At 37.6% G+C, this 17,537-nt stretch overlaps 1 protein-coding gene and 1 long non-coding RNA gene across 2 annotated transcripts in view; one reads left to right on the top strand and one right to left on the bottom strand.

Annotated features, from left to right (window-relative positions):
• The window catches only part of LOC309507863, a 469,488-nt gene that overhangs the window by 282,844 nt on the left and 169,107 nt on the right, over positions 1 to 17,537 (top strand). The window lies entirely within an intron of this gene.
• pid1 (phosphotyrosine interaction domain containing 1) overlaps positions 12,559 to 17,537 on the bottom strand; it is a 30,955-nt gene continuing 25,976 nt past the window's right edge. The window contains exon 3 of the mRNA XM_082182297.1: positions 12,559 to 16,539. Within this exon, the coding sequence (XP_082038423.1) occupies positions 16,051 to 16,539 (489 nt within the window). The 3' untranslated portion in view covers positions 12,559 to 16,050. The remainder of the gene's footprint in view (positions 16,540 to 17,537) is intronic.

Here is a 17,537-nt window from a genome sequence, read left to right as displayed (position 1 = left end):
AGTATTTCGAGATTAAAGTCGAAACGTTTCGAGATTAAAGTCGAAACGTTTCGAGATTAAAGTCGAAACGTTTCGAGAATAAAGTCGAAACGTTTCGAGATTAAAGTCGAAACGTTTCGAGATTAAAATCGAAATGTTTCGAGATTAAAGTCGAAACGTTTCGAGATTAAAGTCGAAACGTTTCGAGATTAAAGTCGAAACGTTTCGAGAATAAAGTCGAAACGTACCAGAATACAGTCTTCTGTAGAAGTTGCGTGTGTGTGCATTCATAACGGCGCGCGTCCACTGGTGCAGGACGTGCTTCCAATTCTGAATTTTTTGTGTGTGTTTCTCAAATATAATATATTATATAATATAACCACTGGTGGTGGTTGTTGAGAAGAGATTCCCTGAAATGATTGTAAAGCGCTTTTAAGTGTAGGCCTACAGTAAACATATGAAAGCGCTATATAAATGCCTCATTCATGCATTCATTCAAGCTGGATATCTTGATCCAGTCTTATAAGTGTTTTCGCCTGTAGGCTAAAGTCTATTTCGGCGCAGTATATTTTATAACGTCCTATAGCCTAATGCCATGTTGGTAGATTTTCATTTTGTTGAAAGGCAAGATAAAAGTAAAGCTATTATTTTGTGTAGTTCCAGTTCACACACAGACGCACGCACACGCATGAATGCCTGTACGGCCGGCAATGTGAAATAACGGAAAGCACACACGCAACTTCTACAGAAGACTGTATTATGTAATGTTTCGACTTTATTCTCGAAATGTTTCGACTTTATTCTCGAAATGTTTCGACTTATTCTCGAAATGTTTAGACTTTATTCTCGAAATGTTTCGACTTTATTCTCGAAATGTTTCGACTTTATTCTCGAAATGTTTCGACTTTAATCTCGAAATGTTTCGACTTTAATCTCGAAATGTTTCGACTTTAATCTCGAAATGTTTCGACTTTAATCTCGAAATGCTAGATTTATTTTAATTTTTTTATTTATTTTTTTACGTTGCGGTTCAGGGCTTCCGTAGTTAAGTATCGAATTACTGACTGTTTACAAAGTGAACTGCTCCAAATGATTCACCGCGTGAGTGAGCTGTTTGAATGATTCAGATTGAATCGCGATTCAGTTGAATGAAAACTGATTCAGGCTGTTTTTGTAACCCATAAAACTCAAATTCGTAAAAAAAAAAAGAAAGGAAAAAAAGTGATTCATTCACCAACCGGAAATCGATTCGCTACTTCTGATTTTAAACAGTGAACATTCTGTTTTATCCGTCAGGTTTGTAGCCTATTGTGCATGTACAGGTAATATTAACAAGGGATATCTGTTATCTTTTAACTTTTGTTGATATATTTTGAATTGTTTTTCGTTAGCTGACTTGTGGAGTTCATGTTCGAGTGCTGCTGTCATTAAAACAAAGGGGTCAAAAAGACATGAAATTCATCTTCATTCGTCAACTGAACCTTTCTCTAAAAATGTTATGAAGATAATACAATACAAAAAAGATCCAGAGATGTATTTTAAAAATGTGGTCTCACAAGTAGCCTATATATACCACTATATGCTGGACTTTATTACACATTATTACACAATATTAGGCTATATGATATAATATTGTGTAATAATGTGTAATAAAGTCCAGCATATGGATACATGTACAGTAAAGAATCCAGCTCACGCAGACAGCCATTTATCAAATATTTACAATAGGCCTACATTTTTTTTAATGATTGACAGTGCTGATATAGCTATATACACATTATATATATATATATATATAGAAAAGAAAGCTCTATATGTGTGTGTGTGTTTGTGTGTAAACTATATATGTGTGTGTGTGTGTGTGTGTGTGTGTGTGTGTGTGTGTGTGTGTGTGTGTGTGTGTATATATATGTGTGTGTGTGTATATATGTGTGTGTGTGTGTGTGTGTGTGTGTGTGTGTGTGTGTGTGTGTGTGTGTGTGTGTGTGTGTGTAGATACACTTTACACACAAACACACACACATAGTCTTTAAAGAGCTAAGCTTTCTGTAAATCTAATATATAAATATACTGTATAGATTTACAGAAAGCTTAGCTCTTTAAAGATGTATGAGTCATGCAGGACTGACCCTTTGTTGTTTTTCAAATTGTATAACCATTGATTAAGAAGGTCAATTAAACGTAGGATTTGTTGCTTAAATCCCAACAAATACTTGAAAATCAGAGAGAGAGAGAGAGAGAGAGAGAGAGAGAGAGAGAGAGAGAGAGAGAGAGAGAGAGAGAGAGAGAGAGAGAATCCCAGTTTCAATTTAGATAGCACTGGCCTCACCTCTCCTCTCCTCACACTACATCCGGTGGGAATTACAATGACGTCCGTGGGCAGTGAAGCAAATGTAAGATTTGAGGGGGAAAAAACTGTTTGCTTTTACCTCAATGCCTTTTGATTTTTGTTATCGAAAACAATGTTGAAGAAGCTCCTCAAAGAACGGAGAGACGGCAGGTGCTCCTCAAAGAATTTTAATTTGTTTGTCTCTTTGCTGTTGTGCTGTTTGTCAGAATGAGACTGAAGCCCTGGTGATGGAGAGAAACTCAGATGCTCAGTGGAGCTTTGAGAATCAATAATCTGAAGGGACAGAGGAAGTGTAGTACACCGCGAGTATGAGCTTTCATCCACTCTCAGAGGAAAAGGTTACTGGTGTCATCTGTAGGTGTGTGTCTGTGTGTGCATGATTCAGCAGATGTTTTTTCTGTCTCAGTGGGCTGTGAAGATCAGAGTCTGCCCTGTTCATCTCTGTCAAAGACACATTTACTTTGGGTTCCTCTATCTGCAACTTTATATTTAACTGCGTGTGTTTGTTTGAGCTTGTTTTCTTTGTGCATTATGTGTAGGCAAGCGTGACTATTGCTATTGTCCAGATAAGGTTAGTGATTGAACAAACTCAAAGTCTTGAACTTGGGTGCATAAAACCCCTCGCAGTTTGTCTTACAGATGTGAATGATATCTCTAATCGTGCGGCTTGTTGTGGAGAGGAGTGTTTTACTTTTCTAAGCAAGTTGACATTAAAATGGGTGGGAAAAAAATCACATGAGGAATGAGAACATCTTAGCAATCACACAACTTCCAAATATACATTTTTCTGCTTTTGTTTTTTATATTGTTGAAAAGTGGTTCATTTTAGATAGTGTTTAAGGATCTAAAATATATAAAATGATAATATAAATATATAAATGATATAAAGGATTCATAAATGTTTTACATAGATCTATAAAAAGACTTTATAAAAAGAACGTAAGACTTTCGTTCATCTTCAGAACACAAATGAAGATCTTTTTGAGGAAATCTAAGAGCTTTCTGTCCATCCATTGACAGTCTACGCAACTACCACTTTGACGCTTCAAAAAGTTCATAAAAAGATCATAAAACTAATCCATATGAATTGAGCGGTTAAGTCTAAATTCTCTAAAGAGACTCAATCACTTTATACGATGAACAGATTGAATTTAGGCTTTTATTCACAGAACATAAGCTCGACGCGCGAGAACAAACCTCATTGGTTCTTACTGAAGCTCAAACGTGCTGCGTAACACAAGAATATTTGGACATTGTGTGATTGCTAAGATGTTCTCATTCCTCGTGTGATTTTTTTTCACCCATTTTAATGTCAACTTGCTAAGAAAAGTAAAACACTCCTCTCCACAACAAGCCGCACGATTAGAGATATCATTCACATCTGTAACACAAACTGTGAGGTGTTTTATGCACCCAAGTTCAAGACTTTGAGTTTGTTCAATCACCTTATCTGGACGATAGCAATAGTCATGCTTGCCCACACATAATGCACAAAGAAAACAAGCTCAAACAAACTTTAAATGTAATAGTTGCAGATAGAGGCACCCAAAGTAAATGTCTTTGACAGAGATTAACCTCATTGTTTCTTGCACTTCAAGTGAACATGCTTGAGCTTCCGTTTATATGTGTATAAAAGCCTAAATTCAATCTGTTCATTACATAAAGTGATCGAGTCTCTTCAGAGTCTCTTTGACTAAACCGCTCAATACATATGGATTAGTTTTACGATGAACTTTTTGAAGCGTCAAAGTGGTAGTTGCATAGACTGTCAATGGAGGGACAGAAATCTCTCTTCATTTGTGTTCCTAAGATGAACAAAAGTCTTTACGAGTAAATGATGACAGAATAAAAATGTTTGGGTGAGCTATCCCTTTAAAACTCGAGTACTGTATGTCAATATTGTATGTTTCAGCATGTACTTGTTTTGATTCTTTGTTTAATTTGTTTATCATTTGTATCTGTAAATGTTATATACAATTCTGTGTATTTACAATGAGACACCAGGCTACTTCCACTATAAAATGCAAAAAGCAGCAAGTCAAATATGTCCAAATACATAGTATTTATAAACAGTGACAAATAACAGAGTAAGATGACTTACTGTACAGATGGACACTTATTATCCATGACAGAAAACAGTGACACACGTTCCTGTAACAGTGCCAGCCACTGTTTGGATTGGAAATAACCGTCTAAATCAGTTTCTCAAAGCTCTCGAGGACATTCCTACAGAGTTTAGCTTCAACCCTATCAAACCCAACTGAGCAAGGGTCTTCAAGATAACTAGAACATTACAGGAAGATGGGTTTGATCAGGGCTGGAGCTACAGAGCTGCAAGATTAATCATTAAAAGATTGCGATCTCGATTCAAGCACACACGTGATCCTATTCCATAATGACAACGATTCGCCTGCAAAATCACAGCGGAACATTCAAATGGAAATAGCTTTTCACCAACACATATCAATTATTAATGCAGGCTATTACAATAAGTCAAATGATCACACATTTTTGAAAGATGACCTTTTAACTTGAGTGAAGTGTTTTGTATGTGCATATCAGATTGTTTTTAAAGACATTTCAAGCTATAGGAAAGTATATTTTGATATGACCCTTACATTTTTGCATTTCCTTTAGAAAGTTGGGTCATCTGTTTTTAAATAGCAATAGCTTTCATGATTATGACATTATGATTGATTTCATTTTCAGAAAGATCCTCTCATTTGTCATCGGGACATGCAGTATTTCACTGTAAAGTGATTTAATAAACTATTAATTATCGGTGTCCAAAGGCCAGATGCAAAAGCACACCAGTGGGAGCAGAAATGAATTAAACACACATTTAAAGATCATGCTTTCACGCCTGCAGAACAGCCAGCAAGACTGTGACATATAAGGCGTTAAAGGCAGAAAATAAGGTGTTAATGTTAATGTATGCTTTGTAAGTTAATACAACGGGGGTCTCAAAACCTCTAAAAACATTTCCAGAAAATATGGATTTTATATAAATAAATATATAGGCCTACAATATAATATACAAATAAATTGAGTACTTACATGTAGTTTCTAAATCAATCATATATCATATTGCTATGAATTTTAAATCTAGTTTCTTCCTAGGTGGGAAAAACATGCATAGTTATTATTATTATACATTTTTTTTGGCTGTCGAGAATCACATCATTTTGTTTTGCTGCGCAATCTGTATTTATCTCAGAGGTGACTTCTAAAGAATATCAGTGCTGTCTGTGGTAATGGATGGGCTCACACATTTATCACAAATATCTTCAGAAACGTACATTACATCTATGCACTGCCCACCCATGTCATCTCGACACGACTAAAACACATCAGACCTGAAGATAGCCTTCGCAGTAATAAATCAAGAACAATAATCCACAGGTCTATACAATGGAAAAAAAACAATACAAACCTGAAGTGTCTTTTAAGGAAGGCCACTGGTTTCACATCAGAAGGTCGATTAGGAACAGATGACTAGTCTAGAAGTCATTTGCAGTTAAACCACAAGATTGTGTATCTTAACATGCTGCAAAAGCCATGTTGGCTAGACAGTATTATAAACACGGCACGCTTGTAAGTGTGATCGGAGTGTAAGGTTATCCAGGTGTGCTCCCATAGGCTCAAATATTCCACCTTTTTTGCATATATTAGCATTGCATTGTAAAAGGTGCTGTGAGAACCTGAAGACAAAATTGTAATTCCAACCCCATTATTATTTATGAGAAGTCTGTCAAGTGCATTTCTCTATTTTCTAAGCAACACTGTCACTTTGTTTCTCATAGAAATGTATGAACTCATTTGAAATCAGAATTTGACATTCAAAACTGTGTTCCAAGGACATGCAGGGATTTATACTTGATTCAGATGGGGCAGGTAATACATATGTAAGGTGCTGGGGTCTGTGTGTATGATGTGCTGATTTAATCCAAGCAAATGCGTTCACTCTCTATCTGTGCTGGAGGAGAGAGTGGCAGACACACTGATGGAAAACACACTGAAACAATGTGTGTGTGTGAGATACATGCATGTGTACATTTAAAAGAACAATGTTGCGCTGTATTAAGTAAATTTACAGGGCTCGAAACTAAATTGTTTTCCGTTTTTAAAATGTTTCTGCCATTTTGAGTTTTCTGTAAAACCTACGTTTTCAAACTCCTAGAGCGCTGGTCTGATCTTGTGTGTACAAAGTACAAACTTCTCTAAACTTTGTACATATGGAGAAAAATACTGTAGTTTCATGAATTTGTGGGACTCCCTCAAAGACGAGATGTTACTGTAATGTCCAGTTTGATTCAGTTACTCTTGTTCTGATATTCTTTTTGTTCTGTTGTATCTGTGATCCTTGTTCAGTTTCTGTGTTACCTAGGGGTGCGTCTCAGGCCCTTTCCTATAAGGCACACTTCATGTGCACTTGTGGTCACAAGAACATAGGGGTATGTAATTACCATAGTAATTGCTTCACGACCGCTAAAAAAGTTTGGTTACACTTTATTTTGAGGTGTCTTTGTTACACTGTAATTATACATTTAATTACTGAGTAAAATTAAGCAACTACATGTACTTACTAAAGTGTTAGGAATAGGGTTTGGTTTGGTTAAGGGGTTAGTTGCATGAAATTATGCATAATTAATAATTATCACTATAGTAACTACATGTAACACGTGTAACAATGACACTGTAAAATAAAGTGTTACCGTACACAGTAAAAAAAAATCCCGTTGTTTTTACGGAAAAAAACTGGCAGCTGTGGTTACCAGAACAATACTGTAAAAAACACATCAAACCGTAAACATACTTACGGAGTTACATGTACATTTTACATTTTAAACATGTATATTTAACATTGGATTTCAGTAATATGAAATATGTAATATTTCAGTAATATGGTCGGTAAATTAATGTTAATTTACCGACCTATTAAAGTATTAATATCTGTTTTGTACCATAGTTTTACACTGACAAACCAACAATCTCACCAGTAATGAGAGTTACATGATTAATCAAAGTTCATCACAAGTAGTTCTTCCACAAGATAGTTAATATTAATATATATAGAAGGTGCACAGTGTCATTCACACAAACACTAAACACCATCATGGTAACACACATGAAATTTTTAAAATACAATAAACATTAATTTAACAACATTAAATGTAATATAAAACCCTAATGTACATGACTGATTATAAAAAAACCGGAGAAAACTATGACGAAACATAGTTATTTCAACAAAAATACATCCAATGTGAAGTGTCACGCAGGGAATTGTAGGAATGTCAATTTATGTTTTTTCACTGTAAATTATACAATGACTTGTTCGTTTTTACTTCCAAAAACTGTAAATTTAACGGTATTTTACAGTAAAATGACATTAAATGTACCATTAGATCTATCACAGTTACTTACCACAGATAGTACGGAAACTTTCTGTTAACCAATTAACAGTTTTTCACTGTAGCATTTTTACAGTCTTTTACTGTTAAAATCACGATAATTTTTTACAGTGTATGGTCTATATAGTATGAATGTAATCTACATTCGCCATGTTGGCCTTATCATGTGACCTACCAGCGTCATTTCATCAACGCCATTCATAAATCCTCTCCTGTGGCCTCATGGGATAGTAAAGTGTCCATCATATGCACACTTCAGAATCTCATCGGAAGAAGTAGTTCATCCGATAACTTACTTTTTTCGTTCTCATTTATGAGTATTGTGAATTCGGACATACTTCTTTTGTCACATACTGTTTTTTTCTCCTACTATATAGTAGGGAAGTATGCGATTTCGGATGAAGCCAGGGTGTCCCATTTGTCATTTTAGATTTCAGAAAGATGCTCACTTTGAGGTTTGATATGCGCCCTCGATGTGCACTTTTGCCAAACCCACCAGCTCCGCAGACTTCTTCGCGACAGTCAAAGAAAGCAGCGTTACGTCACAAAAGTGTGGACTCCGAGGACGATCGCGAGGGCTTAAAAAAATCAGCTCCCTTGTTCAGTATCAGAGCACTGGTCAGGTCTCAATCGCAAAATCCTTTCAGTTCGATCCATAAAAAGTCCTGTGTTTGGACTGAATCACTTGGATGGATTAATGATACTTGACCTTTACAATCAATAATAATAATAAAAAAAACATGTAAAGCATGCTAATTTATCCATTCAGACCTCATTAATCAGAGGTTCCATTAAAGCCCTTGCATGATGCCCTATCCTTTGATAAAGTTATGCCATTGCATTAACCACAATGCAGCTCTCTCTGTGATGTGTTTCTGTGGGGATTAAAGTGAATCGGATGCAGACCTTCATTCCCGTGATAACACCATCTCACACTGGTCACAGATCAGCAATGGGCACATTAACTCTGACTCTGAGGTTGTGATAAAACAGGTCCACTGCTGAGCTTGATAGTACAGATAGGAGACCCAACAGCGTTCACAGAGAAGAAGAAGAGAGAAGTGGGGAGACGGGATTCCCTTGATGCTTTTAAATCAGACATCAGCATTCAATCTTTGCTGCTTTGTAAAAGTTCAATTACTGATGGTAGATATGCTGAGATGCTGGACCGACGATCTCTCCGGCCTCAGTGGAGACGGTGCAGATGTCTGGCTCTGATTTGGAGATTGTTTTAGCTTTGTGCAACACTGAGGTTATAACTCAGAAATGTTTTTAAAAAGAAGGGAAATTTGCATTTAACTTCTTCCACGAATTTCTTCCAAATCTCCTCTCTGATATATGTGCTCAGCCACTGAAATTATGGAGCGTGAACCAGCACTGAACCCTGAAGAGCTGAGTGTGCATTGGAGGTGTGATGGCTCTCACTTATGGAGGCCAACACACTGTCAAAGAGTCTAGCCAAAAATGACTCTCTTAGAGGGAGAGAAATAAGAGGTTGGTGCGTCTGAAGAGGTTTATATGAACTCTTTGATCCGAGCCCATACGTTAAGTGATCTCACACATGAATCTGACACGAAATTGTATTCACCCTGTTCACTTTGACTCATGAGAGCTGCTTATATAGAGCTGTGAGTGCATGCAGGGCTGCCTGCAAATAATAAATATAAGTTTACACTCATATTAAAGTGGAAAAAAATAATAACTAGGCCAGTGTATTTTGTTTTTGCAACTTTCACGTAACTTTACCATATCTTTTATTATTTATGCTGGCCTGTTCCTTTAAGTTACATCTTTAACCAGTCTACATGAATCAGTCATTTCATGTTCAGGTCTGTTATTTTTAGGCACACCCACTTATAGTTATAAATAATGTCTTGTCATTAGAAATAAGAAGACATGTATGCAGCATATCATATGTGGAGTCCTATTCATATTGCTATTCATTTGAATGTGGGTCATTTTGATGGTTTTTGGACTGAGCAGGCATGTTATGCTGATTAAAAATGTTCAAATTCATTCAAAAAATGTTTATGAAAATGGAGAAAATGTCAGTCTATCATAAAAACACACTGGTCAAGCTCTGGTTAGCATAACCTAATAATCCTGGCCAAATATTTTACATGTGGTCTAGGACATTTGTCCACCCTGTTACATGACATATTTTACAATGCGGTGTGTAACAGGGTGAATATTTAAAGCTAATAAAGCCAGTTACTAGCTAGGAAAGAACAAAACACCGGCAGAAGATTTACATTTAGAATTTAAAGGTACAATATGTAATAATTTTGTATCAAAATATCCAAAAACCACTTGCACAGTGTTATATTTCTGTCAATTGTGTACTTACATTATCCTAAATGTTTCCAAGAATTTGTCAATTCAGAGAAATTCACAATTTTAAATAGTGCCCGTCCCTGTTCACTTGTCGCCTGTCAATGACGTAATATCCACGTTATCCCTGGTTTCCGCTCGTACTGCCATAGTAACCATGGCGACAGACGTGGTTACGTCTAGCGGCACGCTCATGCTGCTGTTGTTTCTTCAAACATTATGGACCATGGCAAGCAGACTTTGGGACAAAAGGAGAACTAAAACGAGGATCAATATCAGCGTGGCGTTTTCGAGATGCTGAGAGCTCCACGTCCGCGACAAACTTGGACTTGAGCGAGCTTGACGAATTGACAGGGACGCCGCTCTTGCATGTACTTTATTAGACAGGTGAGCAAATGTACATAAAACGAATCAATCTTATATAGCTCAACATGATGAAATGTTAGAATATGATCAGTATGTTATTCTAATGTTGATCTAGCTTACTGCTAGTCTCATATAGCCAACAAACTAACACATAGAAAACTTTTAACACACTCAAATGCAGTTTAAGTGAAACAGCGCTGCGTTACCTCACAAGTTTAATTCGTCAAATAAACTGACCCATATGAGCAGTAATTCAGCACTTGCTTGTAGTTCGGTAGAATGAAATGTCCTCGTTCCTTTATATCCGCATGACTCGCGTGTGGTGCTGATTTCTGTCTCTCATTAGCAATCGCGCCCCTGCTTCAAACCACAGTCATGTTAAAAAACATATATGTATTCACTGACTCATCCATAAACATTATTAGATCCATCAGCATGACGTCAAGTTCCATGATTCCGCTTATCACTGCGTCATCAACCTACACCTTTGTTATTGTAAGAGGTTAGCGACCCCTAGCTGCGAAAAAAACATATTGTAGCTTTAATAGGTATATAAAATCTATTTACAAAAATAAACATTTTCATGCCCAGTATAATTTGACACAACAGGGTGGACATGTTATGTTTAACACTATTAGATAATTCGTATAAAAATGAGGGAAAGAGAGAGTTTATGACTAACACTTTGTTTTTGGAATTTCTTTCCCTCCAATGAAATAAGTGTCTGCATCCGAAATCACATGCTTTCTGAGTAGGTATTTATTATGTTTTGCGACGGCTAAAATAGTACGTTCTATAGGCCTATAGTATGAATGTAATCTGGATCCGAATGTTCTACTCTCGCAATGTTGTCATTATCATGTGACCTACCAGCGTCAGTTGTGTCGCTTCACTGCCATTCATAAATCCTCTCCTGTGGCCTCATGAGATAGTGAATCTTGCTGAATGTAGAAAGTCATTCAGGTATTTTTTTTTGTTTTTTTTGTCTTCTCTTTTATAAATACTGTGAATTTGTCACATACTTTTTGGCAAAACAAAAAAGTCACTTCTACCATGTTCACTAATGCCACTTCTAGCAAGTCATGTGATTTAGGGAATACGCTTAAGATTTTAAAGGGCAAGTAGCACACATATAACAGGGTGGATTGGAGTTTGAGAGACAAACTAATTTTATGGTTTTAAACATCACAAAAATATGAATCACAATAATTAGTATTTTATGTCAAAGACAGTAAGTAAATGTATATACAAATACTTAAAATTGCTAATTTAGAAATAAATATGTAACCTATTTCAAAGTGAAGTTGAGAAAACATGATTGGTAACTTGAGAATGTGTGCAGTGCTTCAAAACGTTTTACTAATCATTATGAATTTGTGTTTACTGGGGTAAATATATGTATGGAAAACCATGTGGCATGAAAGTTGATTAACATTTTATGTCAAATATGAGGTATTGTTTCATGGGGACATAAAATCCACCAAACTGTAGGAATGACCCAATGTGTTACTGCTACATTTCTATACTCTACTCCTATACAGTTGCAGAACTGCAGTGCCCTCTAGAGGTACAAGATTAAGACAAATATTGGCATAATATAAAACATGCATCTTCAAAGTAGGTGGCACTATTATGCAAGTGGTGTTCACTGCAGAACCAAATGACATCCAGCTCCACCTCTGTGGATCTAATGGGTGGAGGGATAGGGCTAGGGTGTGCTTGACCCCTCTAGCTCCACCCATTACACCCAAAATAACATCCAGAGAGGGGAAGCTGGACTCATGCCTCTGCAGTGAGCAGCCTCTCCTGTTGTGCCAGTTTCTGTTGGACTCTGACGCCACCTAGTGACTGAGGACAGAAGAGCAACTGTAGCAGCAGATCTCTTGACTGTTTTTTAGTGGGAAAAGAGACTTATTACAGCTCCTTTTGTAGATTAAATCACATACATATATTACAAATTTTAATTACAACATTTGTATGTGCACTAAACTAGTGGATAATGCTGTTTTCTCTCCACAATGTAAGCAAAACTGACCCATACACACAACCACAAGCAGACTCTATGATCAATGACATTTTAATAAAAAGGCCAATAATAATAATAGGACAAAACACAACTTAGCTTGGTAAATTGTTTATATATACTGTATATTTTTTATCTTTGCAAATACAGCATACAAAAAAACACATATGGTAACATTTCAAAACATTAAAGCGAGTCTGAGCCATTAAGACATGTAGTGAGAACGTTCATCTACAATTTTACAAATTAAAAACAACAACAGCAACAACAACGAGACACTCATCCTTACTCTCCCGACATTTCATCACTCACGCTATAGGCTGCCCTCCGCTCCCGATCCAAATTCACAGTTGGCCGTAATACTGATTCTTTTAATGGTGCTTGTCACTTTATTCAAAAATATTGAACACTTAATGCAGTATTTAAAAGGAAAAAAATGGATACATTTGTATTTACATAAGCTTATCGAATGAGTTTCAAATACACTGTATATATCTTTTTCTATATATATATTTCTTTATATTTATAAATGCTTACTTCTCAAGGTATCTTCCCAAATCCAGACGCACTCCAACAGAATCCCAATCCGAATTAGAATCAGACTCAAAATCGGAATTCAAAATAGTCTGTTTATTCGTTGCTCCACAATCCATCATCCCCATAACAGGGTTTTCACAGGCGAGTGGAACCGCGTGTATGCGTTACATTTTGAGCCAAAATAACACGCGTGTCTTGGCATCTTGTACAAAAAGTGACTCTCTAAACCAGAGGGGGTCAAACTCAGTTCCTGGTGGGCCACAGTTTAGTTCCAACCTGCTCCAAAACACACATCCCTGCAGCCTGAAGGACTGGTGCGTTTAATCGGCCTATCGGTAAGCCTCGCCCCCCTTAGTTACTGTTGCTAACTCGGAAAAACAATCAGAGTTGCTAACTGTCATTCAATGACAGCTGTCAGTGTGAGAACCTTGTCCCAATATGTTTTTGATACATTTTGGACACAGAAGGACCACCTCTCGTCGAGGAGCATTCATGTGGGACTTAAATATGCCATCGAGGGATATATAAAATATTTAAAAATAAATATGGTGGGGTAACAAGATTAATTTGGAAGTGAAGGTTTACAGATCACATCAACACACAGCTTAATCCAAAGCAGACATTTTGCTCTGTCTTGTTTGGGTTTAGGAAATGGAATAAAATATATTACGATGCCCATCCTCTCAGGATACCTGGAATCAGTGTTACACGTACCCCAGGCCCATCGGTATACCATTTTTGTAGCATAAACACCATCAAACCGATGAGAGCTGCGGATCTTCAAATGTTTCTCTATGGCGCTGAAACCTAAAGATGTCCGAGTTCCGGTCTCTGTGCAACTGATACTCAACTGCCATTGGCTCATCTGCGTTCGAGGGGAGGGGCTTACCGATAGGTCAATTAAGGTTGAAGCTAAGCTCTCCAGAGCTGTGGCCCTCAAGGAACTGAGTTTGACACCCCTGCTCTAAACCATTATACAGCTCCCAAATTACCTGCAAATACAAATGTATATTTAAAAAAAAAATCTAAAATAATAATCAAACAAGGCTTTTAGTACCAGTACATATATAGCGCTTGCAGCACAAGAGACATCATACATTCAGCATGGGGGTAAAGAGACAGGCACTCTATGGACAGCTATACTTTAGGGGTCCTCCCTCTCCCAGCACAAACATCCACACAACTCTCTCCAAACCCATCGGAAAGACGTCCCGAAAACCCTGTATGCAAACAGAGGCCCGATACCAAGAGTTTCTGTTCATGATCGAAAAACAATGTGTTGAATAAATAAGGTGCGGTCACATTAGAGAAATTTTGTCCATTGTTAATAGCAGTGAGATGTTTGACGCGCCGCTCACACAGAATTAATTTTCAAAACAAGAAACTTTCTGTTGGTCAGCGTTGTGATTCTTGTGACCAACTCGAACATGAGCAAAATCTTCATGGGGAATCTTTTCGCCCTCACACGAAACTCCCGATCACAGATTCCTACTGGAATAACTGGATTTCGCTCGCAAAATTAGCAGAGCAACAGTAAAGGCCCGTTCACACCAAGGACGACAACTATAACGTTCCAAAACTCATTCTAAAAATTGAAAAAAATAGCAGAGTCCACACCACAACTATAATGATAGCGGCACAGAGAAACGATTTCACTTCCAGAACGATTCTTTCCAGCTAATGAGCGATAAAAACATTCACAGCCAATCAGAATCCATCCTGCTTTATAGAGCTCGAGCTGCTTTAAAGTGGCAGACTCTAAGGGGCTGTTTACACGACACCGTTCTCAACGAAAAATGTTAAACTTTTTATGAGGTTTGGCCATTCTTTTACACGACATCGACGTTTTGTGTGCCTGAAAACGCAGTTTTGAAAACGGGTTTCAAAGTGCAAGTTTTTGAAAACGGTCTCCGTGTAAACAACAAAAACGCAAGACGATGACGTCATGTGTAAATCACATCTTAAAACAATCTTAAATCACATGTGTATTACGTGTTCAGTCTATAGTGTATCCGTTTTCGCGGATCCGTGTGAATGGGGATCGTTTTGACGATGGTGTCGTCTGTACGTGGAAAACCTCTGCATATCGTTGTCGTGTAAACGCACCCTTAGAATGATATTGTGCGCTGGTGAACACACTAATATAGTTATCGTTCTTGGTGTGAATGGGCCTTAAATGCGACCGCACCTTTAGACCTGCAAGTGAATATACCGAAGCACCTGGAACGTCTCGCTTTCTACATCTCATGTAACACACGCGCTAGTATTTTCTGTTCGAGAACACAGACACACTAAACTACACCGGAGAGACAAGCACACTTGGCTTCTAGAAGCTTTTTGTAGCAGAGAACCTGTTCCATAGTTATTCTAAGGCTCATGAGCTGCAGACAGACAAACCCTAGATCACACACACAATGACTTTTGGTATCTTAAAAAACTAAATAAATCGACGCGTGGTCCCTATAATTACTATGGCCCGATAAAGGTAAAGGAATGCCCTTGGCTGGCTGCCTGCCATAAATATCAAAATTATACAATTTTACTCTCAACTTAGCAGAGGAAACATCTCTGCATTATCTAAAAAATGACATAAAAGATTTCCGCACACACATCAGGAATTCCCAGGTCCCCAAACAAAAGGTGAACAGGCCCAAGGTTTCGATTGGCTAAACGAAAGGAGAATAACAGATGCAAGTTCTTGCCACTTCTCTCGCGCCATATCAAACCCAGCAGCTTTCGAGTGGGAGTGTGACCGTCTTAAAGTTCTTCATAATGATGTTGACGCTCAGATGCTTTTGTAAAATGGGCATGTCTGTCTGGCAGCCGAAATCGAAAAAAGACAGACTAGTTTCTTGGTTTGTGGTTTGAATTTTGTTGTCACCGTTTCCATTCTCTTTTTTTGTTGAGGTTTTGTTTTGTTATTTTTCTGAATATTCTATTATGGCACAAAGACAAAAAGAGCGCATTCACACTTGCGCTCCCTCGCCTCCCGTTCCCAAACCACCCCCCCACCCCCCCACACTCCCTCCCCTCGACCCCTAGGCCTTCTCTCAGCCGTCGTCGGGTGTGCTCAACTCCTCGGGGAACTCGTCGGACGAGCCGCTCTTGTGGATGCGTCCGTCACTGCGCATGCTGTGGAAGGTTTTCTTAAAGGCTTCCATCATGGAGTGGGCCAGTTTTTTAGCCTCTAGTTTGTTCTCGCACTCCACGGCGTGGCAGTCCATCTGGAACGTCAGATCGTCGTTGATTTGCCGGTAGATCCACGCGAACACGTTGGGGCTAGTGTCGTGGTCCGCCGTGCAGTACGCGATGCGGGCCACCTGGAAGGTGTCCATGGCAACCGTGGCCTCGCCTCGCCCGTCCTGGTGATGCAGTCGTACCTGGAAGGGACGGATCTCCAGGATAGCGCTGCTGGAGGTGATGGAGTCGTCGTGAGTGACAGATGTCCGCTTTGTGTCGCATAATCCCATCACGGCCGACTCTGTGCAGCCCGACAGGAAATGAGTGCCGGAAATCGTCACCTTGCCAAGGTAGGTCACCTGGTGAAAGCAGGAAAAGTGAAAAGATGAATTGTGTACGGATTCAAGCAAATGCCCATATGCACAACGAAAGACTCGGATAAATATAAATGCTAATTTGTTTGAATAAAATATTCTGAAAACAGTGTACACATTGGCATTAATTATTACTGAATATGTATATATTTTTTGCCCTACTCCGTTTACTGTCTTGTTTGTATTTTTATTAATTTTTTACTAGTATTCCATTTCTCATTTATATAATTTATTCTCTTGTTATTTATTCAAAAGGATATCAAGTAGTGAAGTGTCAACTTTTTGTAAAAATATTACTAATATTTGCAACACTAAGATGTGGAAAGTGGACATTAAGTGGACCACGATAAAATAAATAAAACACACTAATGTTAAAAGTTTGGGGTCAGTGAGATTTATTATCATTTATGCTCACTAAAGCTGCATTTATTTAATTAGATTTACAGTAAAAGGCAGCAGGAATATTGTGAAATATTATTACAATTTATAATAACTTTTATATTTGAATATATTTTTTAAAGAAATTTAATTATGTGATGCAAAGCTGAATCCTCAGCATGATTACTCCAGTCTTCAGAGTCACATGATCCTTCAGAAATCATTCTAATATGCTGATTTGCTGCTCAAGAAACATTTCTTACTCTGTTACTTGATGGTTCACCACTTCACGTGTTCTTAAATCAAAGCTTTGATTGAAAATGATGTACTAAAATTTCAAAAACACATGAAATCAACAAGAATACATAAAAGTACATTTCCACAGATTTGCCTTTTTAAAGGTTTTTCATCACATTTTTATGTCATTGGGCCAGAGTTGTTGTTTTCAAATCAGTTAGAAAGTAAAAAGAGAAAATGAGCAGTTGAGAATACCTGTTCTTGTGTTTGAATGTGTGTGCTTTTGGCAAGAGTTTGGGAAGAAAATGTGAAAAAAAAAAAAAAAAAAAACTTTGTCTGGCTGTGTTTTCCTCTTCCAGACATTCTGT

Source organism: Leuciscus leuciscus (assembly GCF_965113295.1).
Source record: "Leuciscus leuciscus genome assembly, chromosome: 10".
In the NCBI taxonomy this organism is placed as follows: Eukaryota; Metazoa; Chordata; class Actinopteri; order Cypriniformes; family Leuciscidae; genus Leuciscus; species Leuciscus leuciscus.
Note: the sequence above shows the minus strand (reverse complement) of the source record. Positions and strands in the feature narration are given on the sequence as shown.